We start from the raw sequence: 24,003 nt of genomic DNA, 5'->3' as shown, positions 1-24,003 counted from the left end.
GTTTTGGCAAGGGCCACCCTCAAATCATTTTCGCATGCAAGCTTGCTCCTTTTCTTTGTTTTAATGTCCACCAGTTTCGAAAACGCATGCTCGCAGAGATACGTTGTAACGAACGGCGTAAGGATCTCAAGGGCAATTTTAGCGATGTGAGGATACCCTTCCATTTGGCGGCACCAAAACGTTGAGAGCGTTGTTGTGCTGAAGAGTTGTTGTTGAGTCGGGCTCTGCTGAAGTTCGATGAGATCGTCGAGGTATTGGTCGTTGACATCTGCTGTTGCAACGTCGAAAGTAAACGGCTGCCGCACCCATGCTGGGTATTGCTCTTGGTCGCGGAAGTAGCCGTCGAATGACTTTCCCAGCTCATCCAAGTGTGTGGCAATCGCTTGCTTCAGCTCCCCCGGTACAGCAGTGCCTCCAACTTCAGACTCATCTTCGATCCCGCTCACGCACTCGTCCAGTAGCGAAAGGTTCACGAAGTTGTCGTTCTCTGTTCGCCGCCTCCACAACGGTAACTTCTTTCGGAAAGCGCTCAGCTTTTCTTCAGATTCGATGACATTCACTCCACCACCCTGCATCTGGCAATTGAGATGATTGAGTGCGTCGAAGATGTCAGCCAATTACGCCAAGGCGAGGATGAACTCTGACTCTTGGAAGTGCATTGCATGGCAATGCTGCTGTTCTCGCAAAAACAGGGCTAATTCTACACGCAAGGCAAAAACACGGCTCACTACCTTCCCTCGTGATAACCATTGAACGTTAGAGTGGTAGAGAAGGACTTCAAATTCAGAGCCGATTTCATTGCACAGCTCTTTGAAGATGCGATGATTCAGAGCACGGCTTCGCACGTAATTCACAGTTTCAACGACGATTTTCAGAACATTGGCCAGTTTTGGAGGCAGGGTTTTTGATGCCAGCGCGTGTCTGTGCAGGACGCATTGCGTGACGATGATGTGTGGTGCATCGGCCTTCACCAGCGCTCCGAAACCGGAGTTGCATCCCAGCATGGCTGGAGCTCCATCCGAGCAAACTGCAGACACCATGTTCCACGAGAGGCCGTTGCTTCTGAAGAAGTCGTCCACAAGCTTCTTCACGTCAGCTGCCTTCGTCGTTGTGAGAGGCTTGCAGAACAGAAAGTCTTCCTTGATCTCGTCTCCTTTGACATAACGCACAAATAAGATGAGCTGGCTCAAATTCGAAACGTCGGTGGTCTCGTCGAGTTGAAGGCTGAATTTCGTCGGGCTCGCGACTGAATCTGCAACTACCTGGGCGAGGATGTCGTCGCTCGTGTCGTCGATTCTGCATCTGATGGTGTCATTTGAGAGTGGAACGAGAGACAACTTGTTTTCAGCAGCTTTTCCCAGCATGATGTTGGCCATCTTCAACGCGGCCGGTTTGATGAGTGTCTCGCCAATGGTGTGCGGTTTGCCCTGCTTTGCGATCAGGTACGCAACTTCATACGACACGGTGAGGATCGGTTTGTCAATTGGAATGAAGCCGAGAGTGGGCAAGGTAGCACTTGCGTCGAATCGGACTCTCTTCAATTTGAATTCATCCAGCGTTGCTTCTTTGTACTGCCCCTCGCCGTGCAGTTTTTTGAAATGTTCCCGTAGTTTTGCTGGTGCTAGGCTGGAGTGGCTCAACTTGACATTGTAAAGCATGCATTGAGGACGCTGACTTCCGTCCCGTTCCGTCAAACACATGAACCCGTACCGCACGTAATCCTCTGACCACTTACTTTTTTTGCTCGACATACTGCAAAAAAAATAATAATAAAGTAACAAACTGATCTTAATTGAGTTCGGGCAAATAATTAATATGACAAAAATTAAAAAAGGAACATGCTTAAATATAATCAGTACCCCTCTGAAAACTGAGAAATTTTAACGAAGAAAACTTAACTTATAGTTACGATGACGGGATTTATTATCTACTCAACTCTATGTCACCTCAAATCCCATTATAAAATTACATAGAAAACTGAAAATTATTAGTTTTGAATTGTGACCCAAAGGAGTTATATCACCTCCACCTAATTTTCTGAGTAATTCAATCATATTTTATAATAACCATCCACTTTTGACTTTAATATAACTCTGAACCCACCTACTTTTCAATTAATCAGTAACTCCAAAGTAAGGCACGACCAATGACGCACGGCACACGGCAAGCTAATCGAGGCTATTCACTGGAATTTCCGGACACCTGCAAAGTCCAAAATCCAGTAAGTAAGTAAGCAAGTAAGCACCATAAACAGAATAATTAACAAGTTGCTCATTGATTCAACTTACTACAGTCAGTGTGAAACAAGTTATCTTAAACACAGACCAGAGAAACCATGAATGGGATGGGAATACAATTACAAATAACATTTCCATTCGTTCGTAACATACATAGCAAAATAATAATAATAATATTAATAATAAGCGTAATCACACATAGATTCAAAATTGATACAAAAACAAACAAAAAAAAAAACAAATTGCAATGCGTTTCGGAGGACCTCCGCCGAACCCCTGAGACTGGCTCACTGAACCCCTGGGGTTCGGTCGAACCCAGGTTAAGAACCACGGGGTTAGAGTGTGACCGAGCACGTTCCTCCACACTCTACATACCTAGGTTAAAGATGTGACGAGATGGGTTAGAGTGTGACCGAGCACATTCCTCCACACTCTACATACTTAAGTTAAAGATGTGACAGGATGGGTTAGGGTGTGACCGAGCACGTTCCTCCGCACTCTATAAACCTTGTTAGGATGTGATGGGATGGGACCTGCTCATTTAATGTGGAAAACGTGCTTTTCTTAAATGTTAACCTACCCATTATGGTTTTTGCAGTGTAGCCCAAAGGGCAAAGCCGTCTCGAACAGTTTGTCTGTCCGTATGTTTATATGTATATCCCTCACAAACGTACACCAATCAGAGCTGAGGATCTGGTCACATGACAAGGGTAATGTGATGACATTACGGCGTATGACTTCTGACTCCACACTCCGCCATTTTGATTCCTATGCCATTCAGGCCGAACATGTCGTTGAACCTGTTATATATCACAATCACCATGCTCTACCTTTACGTTTTTCATTCAGTGTGAAACACAAACAAACCGATAGTTAAAATGACAATCAAATATCGAAAGCATCGGCGTTACGGGTCTTCCAAAGACACAGTACGTATAGGCCTTAGGCTTCATGGCTTCATGCCTCAACTTCAGGCTGCTTTGGACAAATTAGCTAATGTTTCTTAATACAGTAATATCGTTTTTGTAATAATAACATTAATAATAACAGTAATATCATAAATATAGTCGTAACACTGCAATCCTTTTGTTGTGATTAGCAAAGTCGCTGGATTGAGGTGGTGTATGGTTGATTCATTGTTGACTCAAAACATAGAATAAACCAGTGTCTCAATGCAATCTCTTCGTTTCCGTGGTGACAGACACCTTAGAGACTTAGAGTATATAAAACTAGAACAATGCGACTGTGTCGCCAATATGCCTCTGCATATTCCCACAACGGGTAGTCCCATAAGGAATTCGATTAAAACATTTTTGGCTGGCATACCACTTCACCTATGATGTCATCATTATTATGCTTTTGTTCCCCATCAGGAGTACTTGACAATGTTCCAAGTTTCAAATTTTTCCATTCAGCAGTTTCCGAGAAATTTTAATTTTAATTTTGCTTTTAATCCAAGATGGCTGCCATACCACGTGACCTATGATGTCACAATTATCATTAAAAAACATTCTGCATGGGTGTCACTCCTCCCCTGAAAGCTTCTTTTTTTTCTTTTCTTTTTTGTATACAGAATCGAGGCTTGTGTTATACCCCGTTCTCACTTGAATGATTTTCTATGCGAATGCCGTGCGACTACCAAATCGCACAGGGCGTACGGGAGTCGCACGGCGGTCTGTTGATTATTTGCACAGCTTGTAGGGGTGTCGTGCGTAATCACTGGTAATTCGGACGGGTCGCATGTCCGTGCGAGTTTTTTCAACTGTTGAAAATTTCCATACAGCTGTCGCACGTTTCGCATAGTTCGCATTGGTCGCGCGGATCGAACAGCACTTGTACGGCGGATGCACGGCGCTCTGATTGGTTGTACGGCAGTTGTACCGCATGCGCACAGGTCGCACGCGAGTTGAACAAAAATCGCACGGCGTTTGCGCGGGACTCGTCGAGGTCGCACGGCAGTCGCACGCAACTTGAAACGTTATCGGATGTTTCGGGAGGAAAAGTCGCACGAGAGTTTAACGGCAGTCGCACGGCAGTTGTACAAGTGAGAATGCGCGGATAAAAACAGGGAAATTCGTACAGAAATCGCACGGCTGTACGATTTTTTAGTCGCACCGCAACAACACAACAACAGGCATTTTAAGGCCATTTTCCCTGCAAGAGCGGGGGTCAGCCTTGCGGTCCCCATGACAATCTTCTCCATTTTGCCCTATTTTCTGCATCTCCCCTTGTTAACCCCCTTGCCCGCATTTCTTCCTCGACCATCTTTAGCCAAGTCTTTCTCAGTCTTCCCTGTCCTCTACTTCCTTCTACATTCATTTCCATCACTCTTCTCAACCAGTCACTTTCATCCTTCCTCAACACATGACCAAACCATCTCAACCTGTTTCTCTTCACAGCATCCATCACAGGCTCTATTCCCATCATCTTTCGCAATTCATCATTTGTCTTCCTCTCTCTCAACGATACTCCACACATCCACCGAATCATTAGCCTTTCCACCCTTTCCAGCCTTCATTGCTGCTCTACATTCATTACCCATGTCTCGCTCCCATAAATCATAACACTTCTCACACATGCAGCATACACCTTTCCCTTCAGCTTCAACGACACTCCCCTCCTCGTCAGCATGCCACTCAGTTCCCGAAACTTCTTCCATGCACATCTCACTCTAGTAACCGTTGCAGAGTCTGATCCACCTTCTCCATTCAGCATGTCTCCTTGGTAACAAAATGTTTTCACACCTTCCAGCTTCACCCCGTCTCCAAGATCCAACTCAACATTTCCTCCATCTGCAGCTCCCTCTGTGCACACCTTACACTTGAATGTGGCTGCCACACTGGTTAATGACCCTCTCAAACCACTACATTTTTGATGAACCCACTCAGCGCACATTGTACATTGAATGGAATTCATTCCGACACCCTTCCTGCACACAGCACATGGCCACTTTCCAGTCGCACCCCAGTTGTACAAAAAATCGTTCAAGTGAGAACTGGCCTTTAGAGCTAACACATTGAACATGAAAACATGCACAGACACATAAAACATGCAATGAAAGGAGCGGGACACAAGAGGGGGAGAGAGGGAAGCACACAAGCACAACAACAGTAGAGAACAAGGACGACAGTAGATCTGTGGGAGGGGGAGGGCTGGGGAGGAGAAAAGGGGTACATAGTATAAAGCAAATGAACACTACTAGGAATTTCACTACAAGGAATTTCAGGAAAGAAGTTGGGGATTGAAAGGCGAATTTGGGGTGTTTTAATGGGGGTCGAAAAAATCAAGGTTTTGGATGGGGGAAGACGAGAGTTGGTGGGGAACAGCTGTTTTAAAGACCTGGAGGGAGGAGTGGGATTGAAGAGAGTGTGGGAGTTTGTTCCAGAGGCGGGAGAAAAAAGGAATGAAGGAGTGAAGGTGAGCAGAGAGTCTTGATTTTGGCAGTTTTACCAGAAGAGGGTTGCAGGCAGATCTTGTGTGACCTGTAGGAATATTTGGTGGACAAAGCACAGAAAGAGCTGGGGGAGCAAGGCTGGAGAGAAGTCGGTAGAAGACAGAAAGACCACCTACCTGCCTGCGGTGAGAGAGAAAGACCCTCAGAATCGGCTTCATCGCGGGAGATTCCAATGATTCTGAAAGCTTTGGTTTCAACTGCGTGAAGCCAAGCTAGGTGTGAGGCAGAAGCAACAGTCCAGAGGGGAGAGCAGTATTCCATTGAGCTGCAGATGAAAGCTTTGTATGTGGTGAGGAGCTCAGGTGTGCCCAGAAAGGACTTCACACGACGGAGGATGCCCAGTGACTGGCTTTGGAGGCCAGCTTGGAAATGTGGTTTTCCCAGGAAAGATCATCGCAGATAGTGAGACCCAAAAGCAAGAGTGTCAGAACTTCTTGGAGAGGATTGTTGAGAAAGTAGATGGGAGGGTTGTCCAGACGGTCTTTTCAGAGAGAGAAAGTGAGAGTGTAAGATTTGTTAGGATTGAAAGACATGTTCCACTTGTTTGGCCAGTTTGTGATGTTATCCAGGTCCGCAGAGAGTGAATTTACCACAATGCAGATTCTGCAGAGACTAATCATCTCTTAAGGGCCACAAGACCCCCGTTTACCACAATTACTAACCAAAACGAGATGTCAATTTAACAAGAGCTATATATTACACGATATCAACATTAGTAATGTGCTGAGGGATTGAACATGTCACTACAACTGAAAACATTTAATTTCCTTGATGTACAGTAGTGACTCATGTGACTTATTGGTGGCAGGCTGGCAGGATAAACTAGACTAGAGGTATGCGCACTCACCGTTGAACCTCGGAGTCTGGGTTTGAATCTCGGCCCAGCTAGAAACTGTCATCCTGGTGTTTTGCAGATCGGGGGTTTCATGACAAAGTGTGTTGTCCATCTCAAAGACATCAAACCGGGCTTCCCGTCTGCCGGCATTAGTTTGAACTTTAAAGGTGCCACGTTGTCCTTCGTGAAGAGTGGTCACTGTGCTGGCATCTTGGCTAAATCACCAATTCCTTCTCTAACATACAAGGGGCATTGCATCAGTGGCACAACTGCTCCTTTCCTCCTCCCAAGACTCGATGCATACCCACAGTCACTCACTGTGAATGACTGAATAGATTTCAGGGTGGCCATATTTTCCACTGCACATTCAAAGGTAAGAGTAAGACACTAATTCAAGACCGTGTAGAGATTTGTTCACAATCTGGCTAGTGGAAGAAGTGGAAAAGTAAGTGGGGGACGGGGGTTTGGTGCGACAGTTATATGTTTCATCCCCTGTATTGCCCACCACTAATCTATGAGACAGCATTGCGTGAGTTCAAACCAATAAGTTGTAGGCGTGGATATAATGTCCTGTTGAAGGAATGTAATATAATTTGCCAAAAAGTAGTGACCAAAGTATCACCGATGGTGTTCCGTCTTCAAGCAGGACACTTTTGCAAGCGTTAAAACCTTTTATTTTTTCTTCAGCAATAATTAAAATTTCACACCAATTTTATCAATGTGGATGAACGACCATACTTGGTGCAGGTTTGTGTGCTGTGTTTCCTGAATGTGTGTGCACCTGTGCGTGTGCGTGTGCACGACAGTGCGGGGATGCCGCCCAGGTAAAACGGTGCACATGACCGAAGCTGAAGTTCGAGGCCTTTGCATCAAGTCTAGAGAGATATTCCTCAGCCAGCCCATTCTACTCGAACTGGAAGCTCCATTGAAGATCTGTGGTAAGCCTTATGGAGGAGAGGAATTTGACGGAGTTGCGGATGAGGGAGTTATCAATGCCACCAATTTGGTACTTGAGTGTTATGTCGATGGCGTCGGAGCAATCAGCTTAGCGTTAGCATGCCTTTGTGGCATTGCTCTCCCTTCGAGCTTTTCTGATTCCACTATTTGTGTTGAGAACGAGGATATCAGTAACACCAATTACCGCACACATGATCGTAACACTAATTACCGCACACGCAAAGCAAAAAGTGGGATTAAGCAATGGATCATGCTCTGCACATTGCCCCATAGTTTGGGTGTTTGTACAGTGTAGATACAGATACAGATGTCTGTCCATTCATCTGTCTACAAATGTCAGTTGATGATCGAGGAACAACTTAATTAATTTGAATGTTATATTTTGAACACGAATAGGAACACAAGCTTGCTGTTTTACCGTACTTTGGATCTGAATTCATCCCGATCGCGAATGCTCAGTTTTACCATACTTTGGATCTGAATTCATCCCGATCGCGCATGCTCAGTTTTACCATACTTTGGATCTGAATTCATCCCGATCGCGCATGCTCAGTTTTACCATACTTTGGATCTGAATTCATCCCGATCGCGCATGCTCAGTTTTACCACACTTTGGATCTGAATTCATCCTGATCGCGCATGCTCAGTTTTACCATACTTTGGATCTGAATTCATCCCGATCGCGCATGCTCAGTTTTACCATACTTTGGATCTGAATTCATCCCGATCGCGCATGCCCAGTTTTACCACACTTTGGATCTGAATTCATCCTGATCGCACATGCTCAGTTTTACCATACTTTGGATCTGAATTTGTTCTGATCGAACATGCACAGAGAGGAGTGAGATGATTTTCTTACTCTGCCTGCCTGGCGGTGAAACAAAATTGAAATTTATTCCAAACAGGAAACATACTGTTTTTAGCGATGTCATAAAGGACACAAATACCAGGCACTAATAACAACAACAACAGTGGTAAATTTCGGAATTTGTTTTTTATATACGACTTTCACATTTTATCATCTTTATTTCATTTTAAGTTGAATTACACACTTGGACACTGACTATGGGATAAAATGGCCTTAATTACTTTTAAAAACCCTTTCGTTTAACAGTAATTGGGCATGTTAAATAAGGTGGTGTACAAGGGTGATGTAGAAGATTGCTTCAGTCACACAAAACCTCAGTTGTTTTTTTTAAACGATCTTTAAAATCGTTAGTTTATTTATTTTGAAGTATATACCGAAACACTGCATAGGGTAATGTGTTCTATGAACTCTAGTTCAAGCTCCTGTTTCTGGCATTCCGTAGCAAGCAGGAGTTTTCTCATTTCCTTTAAATTTTCCACATAATTATCTATGGCTCCTGGAGGAACCTACCTACACCTCTGGATGTCACGTCGGAGACGAGGATATTTGGATGCAAGGACGTACTTTTGCCTGAATGAGAAGAACGTTTGTGGACAACGAACAAATCAACATTGTGATGGGAGAATGTATTTATTTGTTTGTTCTCAGCTGCGATCGCAGCATGATTAGATATGTGCTCAGATGGGAATGCCAAACAAAGCGACCCTTTAATCCCTTAAAATTAGGGATTGCTGCGTGGGATTAATCCAGCAGCCTGGAAATGTTTTTCCCCTTTGCAGACCAATGTCTTGTGATATGTTTGCTTTGTACTCGTAGTTTAGTCACACGCACTAGCCGAAACCCGTGGAACATCCACGGAAGGGAGGATGTGGTGTATGGATAGAGTGTACCATTATGGATGGCATAGGGGATTTGCTTGTCCGAGTAAGAGTTAGGAAGAAAGATGAGAATGAAGAGTGCGTATATGAACAACGATCGCCGACACCGGCACAAATGCATGCTCTGGATTGTCCACTCAGTGGACGGCTTGCTTTTGCCTTTGCCTGTCCAATCAGCGGACGGCTTGCTTCGCCTTCGCCCAGCAGACGCCAATACGATGGCGTCGTAAGATGGCGTCGTATCGGCAGTTAATCGGATGCTTTTGGGCCCCAACGTCGGCTAATTCAGATTTTTCGAGTATGTCTGTACGTGATAAACAAAGAGCGCGGTTCGTAGATCGTAAATCCATTAGTGCCGTGGGCATCGGGTCACTGGGTGCGGCGTAAAAGGGATAACAAAGTCGAGTCCTTACGCTATTATTATATAGATGCTTGTATTTGAAGTGTAAAGCCGAAGGCTGCATTGCATGCCACAACAAAAATTGCCTTGGCCAACGCGCTAATCTTCCTAATCTCCAGGGACCTCTAAAAACGTCTTAGCTCGTCACTCCATGAGATGCTTTATTTTAGTTATTTGGTATTAAACACATTATGTTTTGTTACTTTTCATCACGTTGGTTTTGCTTCCAGTTGTCATGTGCACCTGCTATGGTTGGAAAAAAGCAGACTTTGTAAGGCAGTAAGCCGGCCATGTTTGCCTGCCTTGTGACACTCAGCATAAGTATTGAACGGTTGCCATCCAGTATTCCCTCATGTGCATGGTCTGTCTTTTGAGCCATTCTTCTGGAAATATTCTCTTTTCTAGAATCACTGAATTCAGCCACATGATCAGCAATTGCAATTAACGGTTTGGGTGTTGGCATTGGGGGTTATGCACTTCAGTCATTTTGCCCCAGGTATTGTTTGGTTCCACTTTTTTTTTTTTGGTTTGGTGCTTCTTGTTTTTGGTTCCACCCCAGGTTTGCCCCAGGTATTGTTTATTTTCCTTCCTGAAAATATTAATATTTTTGTGATATTACTTTTTTTTTTTTTTTAGCCGTAACTTGTTATTATTCTCGGCACTCTAAGTTCATGCACATGTCTAGGCTCATAGAAGAGCGGATTCTGACAGCAAGTACTCTGAAACTATCGTGTCTAAAACTCCAGTCTGGTGTCGTTTATTTTTAATTCATTTTTTCATAGAAAGTACAGGGAAAAGGGGTCAATCGGATCATCACTCAGAATGACCTGTAGCAATAGAAGAGAGTAAATATCAACCTCAATGTAGTTGGTAAAAACTAATTGTATCACCTTTTCTCTCCTGACAGGTGACATTCACGGTCAGTACACAGACCTGTTACGGCTCTTTGAGTATGGCGCATTCCCTCCAGATAGTAACTATCTTTTCTTGGGGGACTACGTGGACCGGGGTAAGCAGTCTCTGGAAACTATCTGCTTACTCCTGGCCTACAAGATTAAATACCCAGAAAACTTCTTCCTACTTCGAGGCAATCATGAGTGCGCCTCCATAAATCGCATCTATGGCTTCTACGATGAATGTGAGTTTGACTCCAAAGTCGATCTGAATAGCATGATGCGATCCTCGGATGATGATGTCACAGCCCAATTTAAATGAAAATGACTTATTTTTCTTTATTATTACTTTATTTTTATTTTTCACTATTATTACATGAAAATGATTTAATCGGATGATGTTCTTCTACATTTTGCTATCACATCTGGAAGTGTTCTCTGTTGTTCATAGGTTCAGTGTGTCTCCATTTCTGGCCTTACCTGTACCCAGAGGGAGGCTATAATCAGTTTTTTTTGTATGCGGATTTATAATGACATATATCGTTAATTATAAGATCTAACTTAATCAATATACCCCAGTGTGGTTCTGCATTGTTAAATGCGCTGGCTTGTGCAATTACCGCCGTCACCGAAGATGGACGGAGGTTATGTATTCACCCTTGTTCATCTTATTTGTTTGCTTTGTTACTTGCAAAATCTAAGATTTTTCAAGTATATTGGTCGGTTGCGTTTGTTATTCTTTGTTTGCCTGTCTGTCACTCGCCAACAGGTCACAATTCCAAACCGATCGTCATGAAACTTCACCAAGTTGTAGAGGTCGTCACAATTGAGAAGCCTATTGATTTTGATGTCAAAGATCAAAGGTCACCTGGAGGTCAAATTTATAACTTTGTCATTTTTCATCCAATTGACTTGAAAATTGAACAACATTTGTATATTAAGTCACTAAATTGGTAATCCAACTATTTTTGAGGTCAAAAGGTCAAAGGTCAACTCAAGGTCGAACTTATAAAATCATCAATTTTCATCTGAAAAACCATAAATTTTCATCCAATTGACTTGAAAATAGAACATTTGAACAATTGACTCACCACATACAAGGCTTTCATCAGCAGCTCAATGGAATACTGCTCTCCCCTCTGGGCTGGTGCTCCTGCTTCACACCTGGCTCGGCTTCACGCTGTTGAAACCAAAGCTTTCAGAATCATTGGAATCTCCCACGATGAAGCTGATTGTGAGGGCCTTTCACTCACTCACCACAGGCAGGTTGGTGGACTTTCTGTCTTCTACCGACTCTTATCCGGCCTAGCTCCCCCAGCTCCATCTGTGCTCTGTCCCCTAAACATTCCTGCAGGTTGCACAAGATCTGCCAGCAGCCCTCTTATTGGTGAAATTGTCAAAATCAAGACTCTCTGCTCACCTTCACTCCTTCATTCCTCTTTACTCCTGCCTCTGGAACAAAGTCCCTCACTCTCTTCAATCCCACTTCTCCGTCCAGGTCTTTAAAACAGTTGTTCACCACCATCTGTTATTTCCCCCCATCCAAATCCATGATCTCTTCTACCCCCGTTAATTCACCCCAGATCCACCTTTTTGAAATACCAATTTATTTTTTCTCCTGGAAGTCCTAGCAGTGTCCATGTGTTTTATACCTCTCCCATCCCCCCCCCCCCCCTTCCCATGCCTCCTACCCCCAAGCCCTCTCCCTCTCACAGATCTCCCGATGTCCCTGTTATCTGCTGTTGTACTTGTGCGCTGCCCCTTCTCTCCCCATCTTGTCTCCCGCTCCCTTAATTGTATGTTTTGTGTGTCCGTTATTTATTTATTTATTTATTTTTTGGTGATCGATGTTAGCTCTTACACGAGCCTCAATCTTATATACAAAAAACAAAACAAACAAAAAAACAGCATTTGCAGATAGTCACTAAATTTGGAAACCAACTATTTTTGGGGTCAAAAGGTCAAAGGTCAACTCTAGGTCGAACTTCTAAAATCATCAATTTTCATCTGAAAAATCGTCACTTTTCATCCGATTAACCTGAAAATTAAACAGCAATTTCATAGTGCATCACTGAATTGGGAAACCAACTATTTTAAGGTCAAAAGGTCAAAGGTCAACTCAAGGTCAAACTTCTAAAATCATTTTGCATATGAAAAATCATAAATTTGCATCCAGTTGACTTGAAAATTAAACAGCATTTGCATAGTGCCTCACTGAATTGGGAAACAAACTACTTTTGAGGTCAAAAGGTCAAAGGTCATCTCAAGGTCAAATTTATAGTATCAATTTTCATTTGCAAAATCATAAATGTTAATCTGATTAACCCGAGCTTTGGTTAAGATCGTCATTTTAATCTTAATGAAATTGTCAATTTGATGTATCCATGGAAACCTTTTGGGGGGAGGGGGGGTTGGATTTTGCAAGTATTGTGCTCTGCATGACGTCTTCTTGTTTGTTTCTGTTAGTATGATATTTGGACGAAACTTGGTTGGGTACTTGACAAGGACAAATTGATTAGATTTTTGTGAAGATCTGGATCCAGATACAACAACTTTCTAAGTGATTCTTCATAATTGAGACAACAACAACAACAACAGGCATTTTAAGGCCATTTTCCCTGCTAGAGCGGGGGTTAGCCATCTATATATATAAAGTAGAGTTGGCCTCTATCTATGATCTCTAAGATCTCGAGAACCCGTGGACGGATTTGCGAGCGGAAAGTACTGTTCGACTCGGGATGGTCCCAGGAATGTCACGGAGACATAAACATTTAAAAAATTTCGGGTTTTAAAATTAGCGTTCCCCTCCCCTCCTCTTCCCCCTCCCCTCCTCCTCCCACTCCCGTGCAAAGCCGGGTACCTCTGCTAGTTCTTCATAATCCTTTGTTTTCACTGACGTCACAGTTACCCATCTGGCATTGCGTGGCGGCCATTTTGATACCCAAGCTCCGTGTGCGCTGATATTGATTTGTTGCGTTGGTTTATGGTGAATGCGGATCGCAAAAAGTCTGTTTTATAAAGTAATTTTGTTTGTTTTGTCACGTTCATGTGGAGTGTGGTGCCATCTAGTTTATATTACGTATTGCTGCCCAACAAACACAGAACATTCAGTTTAAGTTTGCCGTGGACCAGTGAACTGGTGAACACCTGGGCAGTGGGTCAACCTGCAACCAACTACCTGTAGAACAGACTTGGAGTGTACGTAAGGATACGGTAGATCCAGGCTTGAGTATGGCTAGCAGTGCGAGTGCCAACCTTGGCTACCAAGAGACGCTCCCCCCGGACGTTCTTGTTCGTTACAAAGAGAAGATTTCTGTCATTGGGTGTGACCCTTATGGTCTATCAAATGATCAATTTGAGAAGAATGTGAGCAAGTGGCCTCAGGTGACCCACATCGACGTGATCAACTACCTGTTGTTCAGCAAATCGGCCTATACCAAAGATGAGTTGAAGAAGTATAAATCCCTCGAGGCATACAGGTTGTACCAAGATGGATGGGTGCGACAAATCCTACACAAAGAACTGAATGACGTCCACTTGATTCGATCCAAGGTATTAATATATTAAACAAACATGTATTTTTTAAGCTGCTTGTGTTAATGTTATGGACCTGATTGATTAAGTGCCCTCCATTTGTTCAAAAACCACTGCAGTTTTAAGCTGTGCATGCATGTGTGCATACTTTGTAGACATGTGACGCACAGTGCGAAGTGAGTGCCGCCATGTGTGCTTTGTGCGTATGGCCATAAGTCATCACCTATATTTATCATGTAAGCAACGAATACATAGCACGTTCTTCACATGATAAAATCGAGATTCATTTTGACCGAGTTGATAAGAGTACATAACTTTAGAAAGTTTATTGGACAGTTTCAAATTCAATACTTTTATGTTCCAGGTTTCGCATTCCATGAAACATGTTCTTACTTACTGTTAACAAAATGCTCGGAGCAGACAGGTGTGCGATCCCACTGTGATTCTGTTTGGATGTCACTGCGATTGATGGCAGCCTTCCACAAACGCCGCCTCTCTTCACTTAAATTTCTTGTTTCCTCACCCTGATTCAGTAGAAGTTTGGGCGTTTTGTAAAACTTAACTCCTGGCCTAACGCCTGGCCTGTTTGAACAACGAAATACGCCGCAAATTGGCATGACTGGTCGTGAACAAAAACTATTTAATGTGAATCCGCTGACGACGTTGTTCGAGAGGGTATCAAAATGGCCGAGGTGTCCCAGGGTGCCCTGCGCGCGTGCTCCGATGACGTCACAAGAAAACAAGCAATTGAGAGAAAGGGCCAAAAATGATATATAGCATGATCTTTTAAAAACTTGAATTGATTATGACAAAACTTGGTTGGATGAGTTTGGTAGATGACAAGAACAAGCCATTTAGATTTGGATTCAGCTTCAGCTTCAGATCCAGAACTTGGCCTATCAGTGGGATGAATGAATGTTCGTTTTTAAGGCCATTTTTCCCGCTAGAGCGGGGGTTAGCCTTGCGGGCCCCATGACAATCATGGTTCCCTGTTTGAGGCAATGTTTTTATGGCCGGATGCCCTTCCTGATGCCAACCCTTAGTCGCCTCTTATGATGCGCAGGGATACGGTGTACCTATTCTAAACCGGGGTACACATCGGGATGTAACGTAAATTGTTGACAAAACGTAAATTGTTCAGCCTGGCGGATGTACCCGTTCTACTGAGCGCCGTACTTGTTACCCTCGCTAGAGGAGAGGGTATTGCATTTCAGTCCGTTTGTCTGTCTGTCTGTCTGTCTGTCTGTCTGTTTGTCTGTCTGTCTGTTTGTCTGTCTGTTTGTCTGTCTGTTTGTCCACACAGAATAAATATGCTTTTCTCTGCAACCATTGGTTTGATTGACAGGAAATTTTCACTATAGGTGCGCCTCCACCTGTTGAATTTTTGAATGATAACTATTACGTCATAGGTCACGTGGTATGGGCACCATCTTGGAAAAAACCGAAAAACTTGCTGAATGGGTGAAACACCATCTAAAATGGTTCTCTGCATGGATCAAAAAAACACTGCTTTTGAGTTAATGAAATTTCCACTCTTGACCTCGAGTTCATATTTGCTAGTCCATTTTTGGGGTGTGGGCTATACATATAAACATTTTTCTGAGATTTCTCTGAGAATTTTATCTGAAGTGCCCTGTGGGTTATTATGGCTTTTTCTTTTTTGGGGAGTAGCATGGAAGAAGAGTTTTGGTTTGATGTTTCATTGCTTCTAAGCAAGCGTTGTTACCATTGTGCGTGTGCCTGACAGATTAATAGCATATTGCAAAAAAAAATTTGTGGCCACTTATTCCCCTTCCCTGCACTCTACCCTCCTTCTCCCTACTTCCCCACCTCTCTACAACCCCATTCCCTTACCATTAATTGATCAATCAAATTGTTTGCTCTGCATTGATTTGTCGTGGGCGAACATAACATTAAAGCACCTCACATTGAGAGTGAAACGTTTCTGGGATTGCAGATGTGCCACAAAAAACTAGAACAGCACTGGTAGAGTCCATACCTCCGCCGGAAAAAGTTTACCTTCTGTATCGTACTGATAGGCCGGATCTGTATCTGGACCTTATTAGCCAAAATCTAATCGGCTTGTTCTTCACATACCCTACTCATCCACCAAGTTTTGTCAGAATCAGTTTACAACTTTTTGAGATATTGTGTTTTATCTCGTTTTTGGCCACATCTCTCGATGGTGAATAATCATTGAAATAAAATCACAGATCTGGATCTTCAGAAAAATCTAATCATTTCATTCTTGTCGCACACCCAACGTGTCCACCAAGTTTCGTCCGAATCCGTCCATAATGTTTTCAGATATCGTGCTCACAGACTCAGACCAAACAAACAAACACGTAAGGATACCAAAGGTTTGCAAAAGTACAAAGGCTGGCCAGAAACCACAGGTCTGCTTTTTGCCAATACTTGGTGACAATTTTGGCGAACTATTTGAGGTGCATGCAAAATGTCTGTTTATCTCATGGACTTAATCGTCCGGTGAAGTTGTGCAAACATGGTGAAGTTGGACATGTGCTTCTGGAAGTGCAATTTATTTTATCAAAACTTTCTTTTGACAAAGCCTGATTTGTATTTTGAAACAGTTGGTTCAGGTAAGGCAACATTGATTTGGTTTATTAAACATATTGGTTGCAGATGAGTACTAATTTTAACCCTTTGAGTACGGGATTTTTTGGGGGTTAAAAATACCCCCGGTGCGGGATTAATTTGGCATTTTGGTACGGGAATGCAACCAGGTACTGACGGATCTATTTATAGGTATAGTCGATGACGTGTAGTAACGTCATCCGTACACAAAACTTTTTCGCGGGTTGCGGCACTGGACGTCATCCGTACTCAAAGGGTTCATGTTTTTGATATTTGACCAAACTCCTGGGGGTTATTTGTTTTTATTTTGATGTTTTTACAAACTCCTTGAAAAGTTCTACATGTTGTCTCATAATAATTGTATGGCCTTTGACAAATATTTTGCTAGTCATTCATACGAGTATATTGCACAAACATGTTTTTGTCATTTATTTTTATGCCTCCGGCAACTTCCATTATGTTTTTGGGATGTCCGTGATAAGTTTTCATTACCGTGATAACTTGAGAATGGCTGAAGGGATATTAGTCAAACTTGGTGCAGGTATGTATGATGAGGAAAATATGAACTGATTAGATTTTGGGGTCACGAGGTCAAAGGTCATGTTAGGAAAAATCCTGTTACCACAATAACTTGCGAACCAGTGATGGGATTCTGATCAAAGTTGGTACAAGTATGTATTATGATGTAAAGATGAACTGACTAGATTTTGGCATCAAAGGTGAGGAGTGAGAGGTGATTGTGATGTGGTGAGGTCAGAGGTCATGTCAGGTAAAAATGTGATGCTTCAGAACAGCTGAATGGATTTAAATCAAACTTGGTACAAGTGTGTATAATGATGTAATAATGTGGGAGGAGGCATTTCCGGTTGACGTCGTGACGTCGGTCGAAGAGTGTCGTTCTAGTTTGTTTTCTTTCCCTCCATTTGCAGGCAAGCGGCGGTTTAACATCAAGATGTGGAAAACTTTTACAGACTGCTTCAACTGTCTCCCCATTGCCGCTATCGTCGATGAAAAGATTTTCTGCTGTCATGGAGGTAAATGGAAAATGGCATTGTTTTTTTAAATTATTATTTGTTTGTTTTTAACGACGAAACAACACTCGCTTTTCCTCGTTGCCTTATGAACGTGCTTTTTAATCTTTGCACAGTTTCCATTGTCCCAATGAAATGTGCTTCTTTCCTTCATTTTATTGCCTCTGCCACGGAAGGTGGATGGAGCATATGGTTTCCACCAGTATAGTCAGGTTCACTATGTCAATAAGTTATATTTCGTTCAAAATCATGGTAGATTAGCAAACCTATACATTTTTGGAAAGGTTATAGCATAAGGAAACTAAAAATCAATGTTTACATTTGGAGAGATACCTGTATGGCGGCCATTTTGGATTTTCAAAATGGCCACTGTAAAATACATATTTTGTTCTATTTCTGCCTCTAATTACCCTAAAAACTTTTTAAAATATAATAAACCTATATTTTCAGGGACAAGGAATCCAATGAAAGTATCAAATTAGTGCTATGGGGAATGGTAAGACACGAATCAAAGGTTTTGAATTGCAAAATACTGTCTTTATATTCGCGATAAGTTGCATAATGAAATACATGTTATCATTTTGTACAGGCAGTTAATAACATCAAAATGTGTCACAATAATTCATATCACCAAACATACACAGGCAGTCAGCAAAATCATATATACACATGCAGTCGGTATAACTTCACATCTACACGGGCAGTCAATGACAAAATATACACAGGCAGTCAATGGCATCAAACATACACGATTACAGAATATGCCATTCAGAGTTCGTCATCACTGTCCTGTGTGTCGTATCCGACAATATAGTCCACATCGTTTTCACAGTCCGTTCCACACAAGCAAAGGTCGGTCAAATTGATTGGCAAATCGAATTGGTCGAATGGTCGATCGAAGCGATTGGTCGAATGGTCGAATTGGTCGAATGGAATTGGTCGATTGGTCGAATTGGTCGAATCGAATTGGTCGGAATTGGCAAATGTAAACATTGATTTTCAGATTTTCCATGTAATAACGTTTCCAAAAATGTATAGGTTTGCTAATCTACCATGATTTTGAACGAAAAAACATAGTGAACCCGACTAGTATTTATCTGTCTGTTTGTTTGTTTGTCTGTGAGCAGACTATCTCAAAAAGTTATGGCGGATTTGGATGAAACCTGGTGGACAGGTTGGGTGTGTGACAAGGACGAATTGATTCAAATGTTGTGAAGATGCGAATCCAGATCCCAGACTTTTAAAATCTTTATAGTGATTCTTCACCATTGAGAGATCAGGCCAAAAACGATTTATAGCATGATATTTGAAAAAGTTGTGGATGAGTTGTGATAAAACTGGGTGGATGACTTTGTTAGGTGACAAGAACAAGCAGATTAGATTTTGGCTAAGGTCCGAATCCAGATCCAGCCTATCAGTGGATACAAAACATAAACAGTTCAGCCTAACTAAACAGTTTATGTTTTGATTTGGATTATAACATTGATTTGTATTACAGTATTGATTTGGATTACAGCATTGATTTGGATTACAGCATTGATTTGGATTACACTATTGATTTGGATTACAGCATTGATTTGGAGTACAGCATTGATTTGGATTACACTTTGATTTGGATTACACTATTGATTTGGATTACAACATTGATTTGGAGTACAGCATTGATTTGGATTACAGTATTGATTTGGAATACAGTATTGATTTGGATTACAGCATTGATTTGGATTACAGTATTGATTTGGATACCAGCATTGATTTGGATTACAGTATTGATTTGGATTCCAGCATTGATTTGGAATACAGTAATGATTTGGATTACAGCATTGATTTGGATTATAAGCATTGATTTGGAGTATAGCATTGATTTGGATTACAGTATTGATTTGGATTACAGCATTGATTTGGATTACAGCATTGATTTGGATTACAGCATTGATTTGGAGTACAGCATTGATTTGGATTACAGTATTGATTTGGAATACAGTATTGATTTGGATTACAGCATTGATTTGGATTACAGTATTGATTTGGATTACAGCATTGATTTGGAATACAGTAATGATTTGGATTACAGCATTGATTTGGATTATAGCATTGATTTGGAGTACAGCATTGATTTGGATTACAGTATTGATTTGGATTACAGTATTGATTTGGATTACAGCATTGATTTGGATTACAGCATTGATTTGGAATACAGCATTGATTTGGATTACAGCATTGATTTGGATTACAGCATTGATTTTGATTACAGTATTGATTTGGAGTACAGCATTGATTTGGATTACAGTATTGATTTGGATTACAGCATTGATTTGGATTACAGCATTGATTTGGAATACAGCATTGATTTGGATTACAGCATTGATTTGGAATACAGCATTGATTTGGATTACAGCATTGATTTGGAATACAGCATTGATTTGGATTACAGCATTGATTTGGATTACAGCATTGATTTGGAGTACAGCATTGATTTGGATTACAGTATTGATTTGGAATACAGTATTGATTTGGAGTACAGCATTGATTTGGAATACAGCATTGATTTGGATTACAGTATTGATTTGGATTATAGCATTGATTTGGAGTACAGCATTGATTTGGATTACAGTATTGATTTGGATTACAGTATTGATTTGGATTACAGCATTGATTTGGATTACAGCATTGATTTGGAGTACAGCATTGATTTGGATTACAGTATTGATTTGGAATACAGTATTTATTTGGATTACAGCATTGATTTGGATTACAGTATTGATTTGAAATACAGTAATGATTTGGATTACAGCATTGATTTGGATTACAGCATTGATTTGGAATACAGTAATGATTTGGATTACAGCATTGATTTGGATTACAGCATTGATTTGGAGTACAGCATTGATTTGGATTACAGCATTGATTTGGATTACAGCATTGATTTGGAGTACAGCATTGATTTGGATTACAGTATTGATTTGGAATACAGTATTTATTTGGATTACAGCATTGATTTGGAATACAGTAATGATTTGGATTACAGCATTGATTTGGAATACAGTATTGATTTGGATTACAGCATTGATTTGGATTACAGCATTGATTTGGAGTACAGCATTGATTTGGATTACAGTATTGATTTGGAATACAGTATTTATTTGGATTACAGCATTGATTTGGATTACAGCATTGATTTGGATTATAGCATTGATTTGGATTACAGTATTGATTTGGATTATAGCATTGATTTGGATTACAGCATTGATTTGGATTATAGCATTGATTTGGAGTACAGCATTGATTTGGATTACAGTATTGATTTGGAATACAGTATTTATTTGGATTACAGCATTGATTTGGATTAAAGTATTGATTTGGATTATAGCATTGATTTGGAGTACAGCATTGATTTGGATTCCAGTATTGATTTGGAATACAGTAATGATTTGGATTACAGCATTGATTTGGATTACAGCATTGATTTGGAGTACAGCATTGATTTGGATTACAGTATTGATTTGGATTACAGTATTGATTTGGATTACAGTATTGATTTGGATTACAGTATTGATTTGGAGTACAGCATTGATTTGGAATACAGCATTGATTTGGATTACAGCATTGATTTGGATTACAGCATTGATTTGGAGTACAGCATTGATTTGGATTACAGTATTGATTTGGATTACAGTATTGATTTGGATTACAGCATTGATTTGGATTACAGCATTGATTTGGAATACAGCATTGATTTGGATTACAGCATTGATTTGGATTACAGCATTGATTTGGAATACAGCATTGATTTGGATTACAGCATTGATTTGGATTACAGCATTGATTTGGAGTACAGCATTGATTTGGATTACAGTATTGATTTGGAATACAGTATTGATTTGGAGTACAGCATTGATTTGGAATACAGCATTGATTTGGATTACAGTATTGATTTGGATTACAGCATTGATTTGGAATACAGTAATGATTTGGAATACAGCATTGATTTGGATTACAGCATTGATTTGGAGTACAGCATTGATTTGGATTGCAGTATTGATTTGGAATACAGTATTGATTTTGAATACAGTATTGATTTGGAGTACAGCATTGATTTGGATTACAGTATTGATTTGGATTACAGCATTGATTTGGATTACAGCATTGATTTGGATTACAGTATTGATTTGGAATACAGTATTGATTTGGAGTACAGCATTGATTTGGATTGCAGTATTGATTTGGATTACAGCATTGATTTGGAATACAGTAATGATTTGGATTATAGCATTGATTTGGATTATAGCATTGATTTGGAGTACAGCATTGATTTGGATTACAGTATTGATTTGGATTACAGCATTGATTTGAATTACAGCATTGATTTGGAATACAGCATTGATTTGGATTACAGCATTGATTTGGATTACAGCATTGGTTTTGATTACAGCATTGATTTGGAGTACAGCATTGATTTGGATTACATTATTGACCAGACCAGAACCATTGATGCAAAACTATTGGCTATACAGGTTGGCAATTATCTGAATCATCCACTCCTTTGATTTGGAAGCCACTTACCCTCTTGCATTTATCATTTATCGCATTATAGCATTAGCTTATTCACCATGGTGTGATAGGGCCAAAAATGATATACAGTCGTGGACAAAAATATTGGCACCCTTGCACTTTTTTCAAATAACTCACAATTTTCACTAAAAAAAAGTTGAAATTGACAAAAGTATTTTGTCTCCACAATTCTTCATTTCACTGTTAATATAACAGAACCTTTGTTTTTGATTCAGAACTTAATATATCCCATTAAATCAGAAAATAAAAAAAAATGGCATTGACAAAATTATTGACACCCGAGACTTAATATTTTGTAGCACAGACTTTGGACAAAATAACTGCAGTCAAGCGCTTCCTATGGCCATGAATGAGCTTCCTGCACCTCTCTACTGGCAGTTTGGCCCACTCTTCTTGTGTATACTGCTCCAGTTCTCCCAGATTTGAAGGGTGCCTTCTCCCAACTGCTGTTTTCTGATCTCCCCACAGGTGTTCAATGGGATTTAGATCTGGACTCGTTGATGGCCACTTCAGAACAGTCCAGTGTTTTGTCTTGAACCATTCCTGGGTGCTTTTTGAAGTGTGTTTGGGGTCTTTGTCCTGCTGCAAGACCCATGACCTTCGACGGAGACCCAGCTTTCTGACACTGGGTTGAACACTGCGCTCCAAAATGCCTTGGTAATCTCCTGATTTAATGATGCCATGCACACATTCAAGGTACCCAGTGCAGCACAGCAACCCCAAAACATCACTGAACCTCCTCCATGTTTGACTGTAGGGAAGGTGTTCTTTTCATTGAAGGCTTCATTTTGTTTTCTGTAAACATAGAGATGATGTGCTTTGCTAAAAACCTCTAATTTGGTCTCATCTGTCCACAGGACATTCTCTCAGAAGGATTTTGGCTTGTTCTGGTGTGTTTTGGAAAACTCCAGTCGGGCGTTCTTATGTCTCTCTCTCCTCAGCAGTGGGGTCCTCCTGGGTCTCCTACCATAGAACCCCCTTTCATTGAGTTTGCAATGGATGGTGCGAGTTGAAACTGTCGTACCTTGTGTCTGAAATCGGCTTGAATCTGTTTGGTAGTTGATCGAGGTGCTTTCTCCACCATTCAAACAATCCTTCGCTGCAATCTTCGATCAAGTTTTCTCTTGCTTTTCAATGGAGGTTGGCTACAGTACCATGGGCTTTAAACTTCCGATAACATTTCGTATGGTGGGCAAAGGAACATCAAGGTCTCTGGAGATGGACATATGGTCTTGAGATTGTCCATGCTTGGCTACAATCTGTTGTCTGACCTCCTCAGACAATTCTCTGGTTTTCTTTCTTTTCTCCATGCTCATTGTGGTACACACAGCGACACAAAGCAGCAGAATGACTCCTCTCTTTTCAAACTGGTTGAATGAGTGATTTTTATATTGCAGGCACCTGCAACTCAACATAGCTTAGTTCAATTCCAAAGTAAAGGAGAATCACCTGCTTGAAAACTAATTATTTCTAACAACTTCTAAAAGGTGGCAATAATATTGTCTGGGCCATTTTTGGATTTCTGTGTGGAATAAGCCAAGATTTAGTAATTTTTTCAGCTTTTTTTTGTTTTGTTCCACTGCAAACCAAAGAAATACACATGTGGATACCAAAAGATTTTTTAATTTCAACAATTTTCTGGAAGAAATGGTGAATTATTTTTAAGAAGTGCAAGGGTGCCAATATTTTTGGCCACGACTGTATAGCACGATATATCAAAATGTTGTGGACGAGTTATGACAAAACGTG

General features: G+C 41.0%; 1 protein-coding gene across 3 annotated transcripts in view; it reads left to right on the top strand.

Annotated features, from left to right (window-relative positions):
• Window positions 1-24,003, top strand: part of LOC137412346 (serine/threonine-protein phosphatase PP1-beta catalytic subunit) — a 58,288-nt gene that overhangs the window by 4,611 nt on the left and 29,674 nt on the right. For 2 of the 3 annotated variants that reach the window (XM_068097610.2, XM_068097609.2), the window contains exons 2-4: window positions 7,333-7,464; window positions 10,537-10,767; window positions 17,581-17,685. In XM_068097610.2, the coding sequence (XP_067953711.1) occupies window positions 7,333-7,464; window positions 10,537-10,767; window positions 17,581-17,685 (468 nt within the window). Of the gene's footprint in view, window positions 1-6,778; window positions 6,900-7,332; window positions 7,465-10,536; window positions 10,768-17,580; window positions 17,686-24,003 lie in introns of those variants that run through there. The other variant, XM_068097611.2, reaches the window with a different exon arrangement.

This window comes from Myxine glutinosa, chromosome 11 (assembly GCF_964187855.1).
Source record: "Myxine glutinosa chromosome 11, kmMyxGlut1.1, whole genome shotgun sequence".
NCBI lineage: Eukaryota > Metazoa > Chordata > Myxini > Myxiniformes > Myxinidae > Myxine > Myxine glutinosa.
This window is presented reverse-complemented; position numbering and strand designations above follow the sequence as displayed.